Here is a 13,555-nt window from a genome sequence, read left to right as displayed (position 1 = left end):
GGGTATGGCGAAAGGCAGAGTGAAGAGTATGGCGAAGCAGAGTGTAGATGATGAGACTGCTGCAGGCTGGCCAATTGGGTCAACTGCAACGTATCCAACAGGTAACAATACCGCAGGAAACGCAGTAGTTAACCTATCCTTCGGCAGCGGCGGAGAGCTGGGTCAACCGAGATGGCCTCAATACCTCCAGTCCCCTCCTCCTTGGCAGTAAGTCAGACTACCCACTTTTCGGCACCCCCCCCATTTCGGCACCCCAAAAATGCCTCAAATGCCTCATCACCAGAACATACCCCTCAACTTTCAACATCAACAACATTTTCTATACTTATGCGAATAACCTCATTTTTTCCTCAGAGCTTCTTTTCGACCTTATGGGCCAGTATACCGAAGATGAAGTCAATCAGGCCCTTGACGCAATAACCAACGGCATGCCCATTAAGAGGGCTGGTCAGGTGTATGGCATCCCAAGATCAACACTTCAGTATCGGATTAAGGGCACTCAACCAAGGTCAATTGCCTTTTCTGACCTGCAGAGACTTTCTGTTAGTCAGGAGGCTAAACTGGCTGAATGGGTTCGCATTCAGCATGCCCTTGGTGTTGCCCCAACCCATCTGCAAGTGAGGCTATTCGCAGAAAGGATCCTCCATGCCATGGGGGATACAGAGCCTATAGGAAAAGGCTGGATCCAAGCCTTCTTGAAGAGGAATCCATCAGTCAAGGTCCAGAGAAGTCGCCCTATCGATTCTAGGCGTGTTAATGGGGCATCTACTGAGGTCATCAGGGACTGGTTCAAACTACTCGCCATACCAGAGATCACCAGCATCAAACCAGCTAATAGATACAACATGGATGAGACTGGTATCCTTGAGGGCCAGGGATCTAATGGGCTGGTGCTGGGCATGTCTGAGACGAAGTCTGTACGTAAGAAACAGCCTGGATCAAGGGCATGGGTATCCATCATCGAATGCATCTCTGCCCTGGGCCATGTTCTGAATCCCCTCGTTATCTATAAGGGCAAGGCAGTCCAGCAGCAGTGGTTTCCTCTAGACCTTGGCCCTTATGAAGGATGGCAGTTCACTGCAACGGAGAATGGATGGACTTCAGATGCCACTGCAGTTGAATGGCTGCAGAAGGTCTTCATCCCTCAGACTCTTCCTCAGGGCAAGGAGGTCAGGCTGCTGATCATGGATGGACATGGGAGTCATACAACGACTGACTTTATGTGGTTATGCTATATAAACAACATCCATCTATTGTTCTTACCGCCACATACCTCCCATGTCCTCCAGCCACTTGATCAGTCAGTCTTCAGCCCTGTCAAGGCAGCCTATAGGAAGGAGCTTGGATACCTTGGTCAGTGGAATGATTCAACTGTTGTAGGCAAGAGGAACTTTATAGGCTGTTATCAGAAGGCTCGTACTGCAGGTATGACGATGCAGAACATTAGAAGTGGTTGGAAATGGACAGGGTTATGGCCTGTCTCTATGGCGAAGCCTCTGATGAGCTCCCTACTGCTCCCATCAACACCAGCAGCATCAGGATCATCTGATCAGGTCAGCAAAGGGCAGTCTGGAGGCAAGGAAGCTGAAGGATGGGTATCTGCGTCATCTGCAGTGGCATGGTCGACGCCAAGGAAGATGAAGGATCTAGCTGGGCAGTTGAAGCTATTCACAGAGCTGGAGAATGATGCCTTTACTCAACGCCTTCTATTCAGGAAGGTGAAAAAAGGCTTCAGCGAGCAGGCATATGAGCTGGCAAATACCCAGCAGAAACTGGAGCTTCTGCAGGCCCAAGTCACCAATACTGCAGTAAGGAAAAGAAGGGCAGTCCAGCTGGATCCTAACACTAAGTTCGCCAACATCAAAGACATCCAGCAGGCGCAACTTAAGGCTGGGGAAAAAGAGGATGATGCAGCCGAATCCAGCGACTCTGAATACCCTAGTGAAGCTGAAAGCTGTATTGTTGTTGCATCTAGAAGAAGTCAATGATTAATTGAAGTCGACGAGTATGATGGGAATAGCTTCATTTTTGGGGTGCCGAAATGGGGGGGGTGCCGAAAAGTGGGTAGTCTGACTTATCAACCAATTGACCCAACGCTGCTTGGGCCGCCGCCGCAGACGCCGTCGAGAGGGGCCGATCCGATACCGTCGTCGTCACCGCCGCGATACGAAGAGAAGTCGCCGTCGAGTAGGCAGATCGAAGTGAGCGAATTTATCGAGTGGTTTGTCGATCGAGAAGGTGATCGATGGGCGAGCAAAGGCGGCACGAATGAGGCCCTCAAGCAATTCGGATCGGTCACATCCAGCCTTGCGATCGTCTGGCAATTGCCGATCGTGTACTTTTCGGAGTTGGGTATACCTATTGGCCTAGTTAGACTGCTGAAGCGGTCAATCAAGGATTTTCTCACCATACAGGGCTTTCGCAAGCGGTCGCGACGATCGTCAATTGCAGCCGACGCGCCTGGGCGACCGAGTAAATTGTCGCGCGTCGGCAGCCCAATTGTTGAAGAAGACGAAGTTGCTGAAGGAGTCGAAGTTGACGAAGGGCCTATTCAGAGTCACCTGGTTGAAAATGGGAGATTTGGTAAGTACGTATACCCTCAATTGACAACCTACTAATTGACCACCTTCACAGACGCACTATTCGTATCCTCACCTCCAGGGCCAAGCCCGATCTCGTCGCCGAGCCTCCGACCGAGTCAATTACTCCCTGATACCCTTCAAGGTCAATACTTCGACGTTGATGACGATAACGACCGCGAAAACAATACCGTTGACCTGCCGGGCGCAAAGGCCGCCGATCCGATCCAAGTTGAAGACGGCACTTCGTCGACGGAGTCGTATTCGGGCGGCGAATAGGTGAAGAGGTGGGCAAATAACGGGAGCAATGGAGAGGTTGGCAAGTGGCAGATGTGCTGCAATGGAGATTTTAAGTCAAACTACCCCCATTTCGGCACCCCCCCCATCTCGGCACCCCCAGCCCCACCAAGCTACACTAAAACCTACTACTTTCTATACATACTATATAACCCTACTTTTAAGACTAAGAATTATACTAAAATTATTTATAGTAATTAAGTACTATATATACTAAAATTTACTATTTTTATATATGTTTAGCTAATACTTACTATATACTAGTAGTTAGAAAGTAAAAGTAGTATTTTACTAGTAATATACTATATTTCTTTTTATAAGCTTTATAACTTAAATTTAAAGCTAAATAGTATATAATAACTACTATAAGTATTTATAGAGTACTACTATAGTTATATAAGGTTTAATTTAATATTACTTACTTAATAGCTTTTTTATAGCTATTTATAAATTTTCCTTACTAAATTAATATAAGTAGAAAACTAACTTCTTTATTTTAAGCTTATTAATAGTAGTATACTATATTGCTCTATATTATAATACTAATTATATAGAAATATACTATAATAAGTAGTTTTTATATTTTAATATAATTTCTTTAAATTATAAAAGATGTTTTAAAAAATGTTAAGGTTTACTAGTAAAATACTAGTAGATACTAACATTAGTATTTATAGTATAATTAGTATATAGTAGATAGAAATAATAGCATATTTACTTTTTAAAGATACTATATTACATACTATTTACTTAAATATATAATTTTATATTAAATATAATAAGTAGGTTTATAGTTATAAGGGTGCTAGAAAGTAGTAGGTTTTGGTGTAGCTTGGTGGGGCTGGGGGTGCCGAGATGGGGGGGGTGCCGAAATGGGGGTAGTTTGACTTACTTCAACACAAAGGGCCTATGAGGCCATTTTCGATGCGTTATTTTCGTCATTTATCTCAACTATGGCCTATTTCAACAATGGCAATTGCATTGCCTCTCAGAGGCACTCTCAACACTGCCCTGGCCAAAATACACCTCTATGTCCTGCGCAACAATAAGGTCATCAAATATCCTTTCTGTGCCCTCAAAGTTGATGAAGGAGTGCCGAAAGTGGCCTTCTATTTGCCTCGTCCCTCGTCCAACCTCTGCCACGCAGTCTGCCAATAGGTCTTTGAAATCTCACTCATCGGCCTCGTCTCGATTCCATATAGGATATTGCTGTCGGAATAGCCTCTTTAGATCGCCGAAAAAAGCCTCGATCGGGTTAAAGTCTGGTGAGTACGGAGGAAGAAACTCAAGGATGACTCCAGCAGCATCACACGCTTCTTTGATATCTCGTCGGCGATGGAAGCTTGCGTTGTCCATAACGATAACTGACTTTGGCGCAGGAAAGGCGGCACACTTTGGCAATAGGCCCTGCGAGATCCACGCGAAGAAGCCATCACCATTCGTCGTCCCTGGGTATATTACGACGTCGACGATACCGTCAAGGGCAAGGGCCGGCAAGATCTGATACCGTTGCCCTCGCTCAAGTACGGTCGATCGATGGGCCTTGAGACCTTTCGGCGCCCATCCCGTCCTTCGCGCGCCGGTACGCTTATCAACGCCAGACTCATCGACGAATATAAGCTGCTGCGGGCTATACCTTCGTATACGATATAACCAGGCGCGCCGAAGATCTTCGTCTCGTTAGGCAGCAATCGGATGAGTCTTTTTTGACGTCCAACTAACAGCTTTAAGTTGCCTGCTGAGATTTGACTTGTGAAGGGTTATACTGAACTGTTCGAATAGGAAATCATTCATCTCGTCGAAAGTGAGGTCGTTGCGATACGCCAGAAGCTCCAATAGCTCGTGGAGTTGCCAGATCTCCAGCTTCGTCCGGCTATACCTTATAATAGGGTATCTCTTCGCCTGCCCAGTCACTTCGTATCGACGTCGCCACCGTCTTACAGTCTGAATAGAGCATCCTATCCAAGCGGCCACCTCCTCATTCGTCTTCTCCATTGACGTCAATACCTAGGCCATCTTCCTCTGCCCATCCTTATCCAGCGTCGGCGCTATTATCTGTATTGTATTCAATCGATCCGATATTTGGTCTGATCAGCTAGCAGCAGCGACAGAGACGACGGAGACGACGAGGACGAGGGTATCGCGAGTATCGCAGGCTTCGTAGGCTTCGCAGGCTTCGCAGGCCGATCGTCCCTCTCCTCTGTGAGAGGGCGTCGAGTCGTACACAGTGACGATGGGGGAGAAACCCCTGCGGCGATCGAATTGGCAATCGGCACTGAAGGGTGGTTTATATAGGGTCTGAATAGCTTCACTTTGAGCAGCGGGCGACGGCGACGTCGACGGCGACGTGAGGGTATTTCGATGTTGACGGTTCCGTAATTCGTAATTCTGCCAGCGAAAAAGTGGCTAATTCGTAACAGCACGCATTTTACCCTTACGCACAGACGCATTATTTAATTACGAACGCTGCCAACGCAACGGACTGTACGTCAGGCGAACACGTCACAACCGTGGCCAATTCTTGTCCAAGACCTGCTCAGTGGCGCTGAGATTGCAAGCTTCTCAACGGAATGGGCCAGGTTTTGAGGCATCGGCCAGGTCTAGCGTTGGAACAGCTCGGATAACTGCTGCTCTTTGACGAGGCGCTATTCCTACTCGTCTTCCTGCAGCTGGTCTCCCATTCGCTTTGCCTGCTGTCAGAAAAACGCTTGACGTACATTATCATGTGATGGCACCACATCTCAGACCAAGCTCAAAATACCAAACTCCGTTCGCTCGCTGAAGGAAGTGATGCCGGAAACAATAGGCATGGCATTGACGACAACGGTAACATCACAGTCAAAGTTGTTTGTCTGTCTGGGGCAGTCAAGATACTCTACTAGCCGCTCCGAAGGTTCAGCTATGTCACTAATGGCCGGTTCCTCATCGACTTGAGCGAAAAACTGTGCAAGGTGCCGCTGAAACCCTGTCGCTTGATTGTCGCCACCGCGATCCTCTCACTCGCGAACCCTGGAAGTAGCCTCCACAGCGCGTATTGCGTTGCTGCCAGATGCCCGCTTTAGGGGCTGAGTTCTGAGCTCGAAACTAACCCACCCACCCTACTTACGAACCACCCCCACATCCGAACCACCATCACCACCCATATGCCACTATTCCCATCCTCTATTCCTCCACCCTACCACCTACCCAGATGCAGCTTTCGGCTTCACTAGGCATTTCTGATGCGCTGGATTCGTCTAGACTATCCTCTGCTTCGCTGGAGGACAATAGAGCCTGTTGGATCTGCTCTATCCTTGCGAACCTGCTGTTGGGCGACATAGGGACCTTTCTCCTCCGACGTCGGCGTTGTTCCTGCACCTGGCCCTGCAGTTGCTGTACCTGTTGCTCTAGTATTACTAGTCTAGTTGCCTGTTCATCATAGCCCTTCTGCACCTTTCTAGATAGGTGACGAATAGTATGGGTATCTAGGTCATCCTTACCTAACTGGGTTAATAGGTGTAATTGATGTCGCAGATCAGCTGGGCGACGAGGAGTTGACCATGGGGCAACAGATACAGCTTCGTCCCACTGCTGGCTGGACTGTTGGCTGGACTTTTGGCTGGACTGCTGGCTAGAGGTTGCGTTGATGACCATAGTGTTAGATAGGGGATGCCTTGAGGAGACAGGCCATAACCCAGCCCACTTCCAGCCTGTTTTTATGTTCTGGCTGGTTAGAGCTGCCCTTCTGGCCTTATAATAACAGCCTAGAAAGATCCTCTTGCCAATAACTGTTGAGTCACTGCACCAGTTAAAGACATCTCCAACCTCCTTCCTATAGGCCTGCTTTAATGGTCCGAAGACTGACACATCTAGAGGCTGGAGGACAGCAGAGGTATGGGGGGGCAGATATAACAGATAGATGTTATGCTGGAAGCACTGCCACATGAAATCTGTTGTTGTATGGCTGTGATGCCCATCCATAAGTAACAGTCTGGCCTCATCTGGCTGGGCAGGTCTAGTCCTTGGGATAAAGACCTTCTCCAGCCAGTCAAGGGCAGTCTGGTCGTTCGTCCAGCCATTGTCTGAATAGGTGAAGTGCCAGCCATCATAGGGGGATAGATCTGATGGAAACCACTGGGCCTGGACTGACTTGCCCTTATAGATGACTATAGGAGGCAAGGAGCTTCCAGCAGCCGAGATGCATTCGATTAGTGACACCCATGCCCTGGATCCAGGCTGTTTTTTCTGGATGGCTCGTGATGCTGAAGATCCCAGCACTAAGCCATTAACTCCCCTGCCCTCCATAATACCAGTCTCATCCATATTCCATCTATTAGATGGATGGATGCCCTGGATGGCAGGGATGTTATCTAGGCGTAGGAACCAGGCCTGGATAACGTCAGCAGAGTGTGCTTTATATCGCCTGGAGTCCATGGCCTTAGGTCTCTTAGTGATGATAGATGGGTTTCTCTGCTTAAATCGATGTATCCATCTCTTTCCTAGTGGCTGTTGGGCATCCCTAGTGCTGCCCAGCAGACGCTCTGCTAGACCCTTCACTTGTTGATGGGTAAGGGAGCAGCCAAGGGATTCTTGAGTAGTAATATAGGCAGCCAGGCTGCTCTCCTGGGCCTGGGATAATCGCTGATAATTAACCCAGGCTGTATTTCTGCTTTGCCTGCCACTGCATAGACGATGTCGAAGTGAAGGGTATGGTATGCCCCATGCGCGAGCAGCCTGGCGAATAGGGCGCCCATCTGTTACATCTGCAAGGGCTTGTTGGAGCTGATCTTCGGTATATTGCTTCATTGTATAAGAAGGAAGGTATCCTGAAAAAAGGGCGTTGTTTGGTTAAAAACTGCAATTGTTGTGATAAGTCAACATACCCACTTTTGGAACACCCCCTCATTTGGAACACCCAGAATGAAGCTATCCCCAACATCACCACCATCTTCAATTAATTATTGACTAGGCCTAGATGCCACCACAATACAGCTTTCAGCTTCACTAGGGGTATCAGAGTCGCTGGATTCATCTGTGATATCCTCTTTTTCGCCAGCCTCAATCTGAGCCTTCTGGATGTCCTCAATATTGGCGAACTTGGTGTTTGGGTCGATCTGGACTGTCCTTCTTTTCCTTGCTGCAGTATTGGTGACTTGGGCCTGCAGGAGCTCCAGCTTATGCTGGGCAGTAGCCAGCTCATAGGCCTGCTCGCTGAAGCCTTTTTTCACCTTCCGGAATAGAAGGCGTTGAGTGAAGGCATCATTCTCTAGCTCTGTGAATAGCTTCAACTGCCCAGCCAGATCCTTCATCTTCCTTGGCGTCGACCACACTACTGCAGACGACGCAGATGCCCATCCTTCAGCTTCCTTGCCTTCCTTGCCTCCAGACTGCCCTTTGCTGACCTGATCTGAAGATGCTGATGGCTTTGGTGTTGTTGGGAGTAGGAGGGAGCTCATCAGAGGCTTCGCCATAGAGACAGGCCATAACCCTGTCCATTTCCAACCACTTCTGATGTTCTGCATCGTCATACCTGCAGTACGAGCCTTCTGATAACAGCCTATAAAGTTCCTCTTGCCTACAATAGTAGAGTCATTCCACTGACTAAGGTATCCAAGCTCCTTCCTATAGGCTGCCTTTACAGGGCTGAAGACTGACTGGTCAAGTGGCTGGAGCACATGGGAGGTATGTGGTGGTAGGAACAATAGATGGATGTTATTAATATAGCAGAGCCACATAAAGTCCGTCGTTGTGTGACTCCCATGGCCATCAACAACCAGCAGTCTGGCCTCCTCCTTGCCCTCCTGGCCCTCCTTGCCCTGGGAGGCAGTCTGAGGGATAGTCTGAGGGATGAAGACCTTCTGCAGCCATTCAACTGCAGTGTCGTCTGTAGTCCATCCATTCTCTGTTGCAGTGAACTGCCATCCTTCATAAGGGCCAAGGTCTAGAGGAAACCACTGCTGCTGGACTGTCTTGCCCTTATATATAATGAGGGGATCAAGGGCATGGCCCAGGGCAGAGATGCATTCGATGATGGATACCCATGCCCTTGATCCAGGCTGTTTCTTGCGTACAGACTTCGTCTCAGACATGCCCAGCACCAGCCCATTAGATCCCTGGCCCTCAAGGATACCAGTCTCATCCATGTTGTATCTATTGGATGGTTTAATGCCCTTGACCTCTGGTATGGCGAGGAGTTTGAACCAGTCCCTGATAACCTCAGTAGATGCTCCATTAACACGTCTAGAGTCAATAAGGCGACTTCTCTGGACCTTGATAGATGGGTTTCTCTTTAGAAAGGCATGGATCCAGCCCTTTCCTATAGGCTCCTTGTCCCCCATAGCACAGAGGATTCGTTCTGCGAATGCCCTCACTTGTTGATGGGTTGGGGCAACACCAAGGGCATGCTGGATTCGCACCCATTCAGCCAACTTAGCCTCCTGGTCAGGGGAAAGCCTCTGAAGGTCTGAAAATGCTGCTGCCCTTGCCTGGGTGCCTGTGAGACGGTTGTGGAGGGTGGTAATTGGGATGCCATATTCGCGGGCTGCCTTCCTTAGGCTTTGGCCGTCTGAAACAGCCTGGATTGCCTGATTGACTTCATACTCGGTATACTGGGCCATAAGGCAGGAATAAAGGTCCTCTGAAAAAATGAGGTTATTTGCATAAGGTATGAAATTGTTGTGATAGTTCGAAGTTGGAGGAAGTAGGAGGCTGGTGGTGGGGTTGAGGCATTTTTAGGTGTTCCAAATGAGGGGGTGTTCCAAAAGTGGGTATGTTGACTTAGTCTGAAAAAGGTGGTGATGTTGATGAAGGAGGAGAAATGCAGAGCTTTCGGATGGTTCGGATGTGGGGGTGGTTCGTAAGCGGGGTAGGTAGGTTACTGGAAAAGAGAACGACTCAAGGTCCGGACCACTTGAACCGTAGGAATGATCAACTTTGCTCCTGGTCAGGCCTAACCCGACACAAGTGGCATCGGTTGCAGCAATCGTTGCTAGAAGATGTTCGATCTGTTTGTCATTATGAGTGCGGACAGAGAGACTACTGCGAATTTGCCCTACTTTGACCTAGTCTGCCTTGATGGATTTCTCCCATAGATCTTTGTTATAAGCGGGGTCCAAAACGTCGAGTTCGGACCGAACAGGTGAGGGAGGTTGTGGAATGTTCTAGCATAGCAAGCGTTTAGTTTAGAAAAGACTAGCGGTGTTTTCAAACTTGGCCATGCGTGCGTGAGATTGAACATTTGCTCCATGTAAGGAAGAAGATAGTTGATAACACAGCGCGATTCTGGTGTCATGTTACCACGTCGACTGCACTGCTTTGAGTCGGCCGGACCACTGGATAAGTTACGTACCAACCGATGAACAGCCTTGGTCCAGTTTGATGGACACTTGATGGACACTTGATGGACACTTGATGGAAATAGCCTGCCGTATACCCACCCTGCTGAATCAAAGTGTCCAGGAGATTGGACAGTTTCAGCTTGTACCTTTGTACCCGGCCTAATACTCTGTGCCGTGCATCATTCTTGTATCTCGCCCGCGAGCTCACAATTTCCTCCTCCTTAACCTACATAATTTATGTCTTTCTCTGTCTCGTTCCTTTTGCCTATTCTTTGTCTGAACTCCCACAATCCGCTATCACTACAAATCTGTGTACGATCAGAACCCCGACCAACCAATTTTCGAGCCTTCCTTATCGCTTCGTCAACTCGTCGCGTCATGGCACTGACCATGGTATACCCTGTAACGAATGGCCACTGTACACTCCTATAAGCCTCAAGCGGCAGTCGAGACGCTGTTGTCGCACAATGGCTCCCTCAATCCCAATATTACTCCGCTTGAGCGCGCACTCAATAGCCTTAACTCTCTTGCACTGGACAGAGAGGGCTCGATTATCAGCCAGCTATGGTGCAATCTGCAGACAGAGTTCCAAAGGGCCACATCAGATATCAACGAAGCGACTATATCATCCTCATTATCGCTGTCATCATCGACGAACTCGGACAAGGCTCCAAAAACCTCACCTGGCCCCTCTTCACTTCCATCTATACCGAAATCAAAAAAACCCGTATCATTCGCGGCCTGGGCTTTAGAGGAAGTCGACCTAAGAATCATTTGCCTAGCTACAGACAATCAATTTGTCGACCATCTCCGAGTTGAAACAGGCAAGGGAAAGGGCTCGAAGGGCAGTGGCGGTCGAGGTACTCGACTCAATGCTATAGCACGCAACTTCGGAGTCACTCCCAGTCTCTTCTGCTTTTTGTTCGGCGAGGAAGTCTTCCCTGGTTGTCGTTCCGCGCTGAGAGCCCTGAAGTACTTGAAAGAGTTTCATCCCGATTACAACATAAAGACTCTTTTCGCCGCCTACGAGAGCATCTCCGCCGACGAGACTAGTGCAGGCACCACCACCGCGACAAATCTCCGAAACAGGTTCAAGAATGCGATAAGTTCTTGTGAGTTGACCCCTAGCAGCATCTCGTCTAGGTGTCTCAACCCCCTTCAAGTCTCCTTCTGACTTGGCCCGCTGCAGTGGAACCGAAAGCATGGCAAGCACCCACTACTAAGAATGCTTCTTCAAAAGAATACGCGCGTTCCATGCCGGCCATCCTGACACTGCCGGCTTCTGAACACTATTTGTCTAGCGACCAAGAGTTGGAAGATGACGTGTCGGAGGAGAACGAGACCGAAGAAGCTCTGGTAGCTACTACATTGACGCAACCGCAAAACGACACCGCTTTAGTTGCGGAGCAATCCCGTCCACTTCGTGGTGTCGCTCAGGATCACTCCGTGGATGGCATCGACAGCTCTAGCAACTCCCTCGATACCGCTTATTTCCCCACTGATGGTAAACAAGATGGGACCATACAGCGCGACGACAACGATCATCCGTTCTCGCCTGGTGCGAACTCCGAAAGCGAGGAAGAGCCTGAGCAACAACGTAACAACCCACACACGAGGTTATCAATGATAACAGGAGATACCCAAGCCTCCTTCCACCAACCTCTTTCCCCATGTTTTGAGCATGGCTTGCAAGAGCACGCGACCCCGTGTCCTGGGGGAACTACGTTCTTCGGACCGTTTCCAACCCCGTTGTATAAAAGTCCGGTGTGTGGATCAGCGCCGTTAACACCAACTCGTTGGGATGATTCCTTTCAGTACCGTGTCAACGAAAGCGATACAAAGAATCCACTAGACCGGTCACTATGTCGTAAACGTCCGGCAGCGCCCCAGGAGGATCTTGAAATCACGTCCAAGCAAATGCGACTTGATCAAGATGAGCCAGAGAACTATGGTCGGCATTTGAAGACTTTTGGCTTGCCGAAAAAGATGACCAGCCCTAGCCCAAAAGAACCGACCAAACCGTTTAACCAGGCAACAAAGCGTGCTACGAGGCCATACCTCGAGATGTTGAACACAGCTGGCGAATCTTTAAAACAGGAGCAATGGCTGAACGACGTTGCCGTCAATACTCTTCTGGGCCGTCTTTCTGGACCTGCGACTGCAGTGCTCGACTCTCTTACCGTCGAGTCACAGCTGACGGCGCGCCGAAGCTCGATGTTGCGTGAGCGACTGAAAGGCAAAGACGTCGTCCTGATTCCTGTCAATGAAAATGCCAAGCACTGGGTCTTATACACGTTCGACCTGAAGAACGAAAATCTTACACGATATGACAGCTTGCGTTCCTTGTCAAATTCCGCCACGACACACAGTTCGAGTTCCCACAAAGTGTCCAGGCTCGTGCGAGCCACTCTGAACTGGCCAGCGGACAAGCCACTCGAGGCAGCCCTCGACGAAGATGGAAGTACATACGCTCACCCGGAGAAGGGCATTGAAGGGTGGCGCACACATGCTGACAACATCGCAGTGTCCTCAACAAGAACAAGGAAACACGTGGGATTGCGGCATCTATGTAGTTTGGTTCGCCAAGAAGATCGCCAACCGCTCATCGGTCAACGCCGCGGTCGGGGTCAACCGACTCGGCCTTCGCCATGAGTTGTACACGTCCGCGGCGGCGTCGATTTCTGCCGACGTCCTCCACGAGGATTGGTTAAGTCAACATACCCACATCTGGCCCCCCCCCACATCTGGCCCCCCCAAAAATGAAGCCATCTCCAACATCACCACCATTTTCACTTAATTACTGCCCTCTTCTAGATGCCACTACAATACAGTCTTCAGCTTCACTAGGTAAATCAGACTCGCTGGATTCACCTGCAGTATCCTCTTTTTCACCAGCCTCAACCTGCGCCTTCTGCACGTCTGAGATAGTGGCAAACTTAGTGTTAGGATCCAGCTGGACTGCCTTCCTTTTCCTCACTGCAGTATTGGCCACTTGGGCCTGCAGAAGCTCCAGCTTGTGCTGGGCAGTTGCCAGCTCATATGCCTTTTCACTGAACCCTTTTTTCACCTTCATGAAAAGGAGGCGTTGAGTACTGGCGTCATTATCCAGCTCTGTGAATAGCTTCAGTTGGCCAGCCAGATCCTTCATCTTCCTTGGCGTCGACCACACCACTGCAGATGACGCAGATGCCCATCCCTCAGCTTCCTTGCCTCCAGACTGCCCTTTGCAGGCCTGATCTAATGGCCCTGGTGTTGATGGGAGCAGTAATGAGCTCATAAGAGGCTTCGCCATAGAGACAGGCCATAGTCCAGTCCATTTCCATCCACTCTTGATGTTCTGCATTGTCAGGCCTGCCAGACGAG

At 49.3% G+C, this 13,555-nt stretch overlaps 3 protein-coding genes across 3 annotated transcripts; 2 read left to right on the top strand and 1 right to left on the bottom strand.

Moving 5' to 3' along the window:
* Window positions 1-2,571: 2,571 nt before the first annotated feature.
* On the top strand, window positions 2,572-2,858 carry CH63R_14480 (uncharacterized protein; the record flags this gene model as incomplete). Its single annotated transcript, XM_018309454.1, has 2 exons — window positions 2,572-2,587; window positions 2,635-2,858. 2 exons carry the CDS (start codon window positions 2,572-2,574, stop codon window positions 2,856-2,858), a joined length of 240 nt encoding a protein of 79 aa, XP_018150697.1.
* Window positions 2,859-4,046: 1,188 nt separating this feature from the next.
* CH63R_14479 (TPR domain-containing protein) lies at window positions 4,047-5,326 on the bottom strand (the record flags this gene model as incomplete). The annotated part of the gene is made up of 4 exons (XM_018309453.1): window positions 4,047-4,506; window positions 4,884-4,924; window positions 4,995-5,264; window positions 5,315-5,326. The coding sequence occupies 4 exons, from the start codon at window positions 5,324-5,326 to the stop codon at window positions 4,047-4,049; spliced, it is 783 nt and encodes a 260-aa protein (XP_018150696.1).
* Window positions 5,327-10,756: 5,430 nt separating this feature from the next.
* Window positions 10,757-12,765, top strand: CH63R_14478 (Ulp1 protease family protein; the record flags this gene model as incomplete). Its single annotated transcript, XM_018309452.1, has 5 exons — window positions 10,757-10,919; window positions 10,975-11,304; window positions 11,382-12,475; window positions 12,526-12,653; window positions 12,717-12,765. The coding sequence occupies 5 exons, from the start codon at window positions 10,757-10,759 to the stop codon at window positions 12,763-12,765; spliced, it is 1,764 nt and encodes a 587-aa protein (XP_018150695.1).
* Window positions 12,766-13,555: the final 790 nt, after the last annotated feature.

The sequence above is a fragment of the Colletotrichum higginsianum genome, chromosome 11, assembly GCF_001672515.1.
Source record: "Colletotrichum higginsianum IMI 349063 chromosome 11, whole genome shotgun sequence".
Lineage (NCBI taxonomy): Eukaryota > Fungi > Ascomycota > Sordariomycetes > Glomerellales > Glomerellaceae > Colletotrichum > Colletotrichum higginsianum.
The sequence above is the reverse complement of the archived record's forward strand: the minus strand, read 5'-3'. Positions and strand labels throughout refer to the sequence as shown.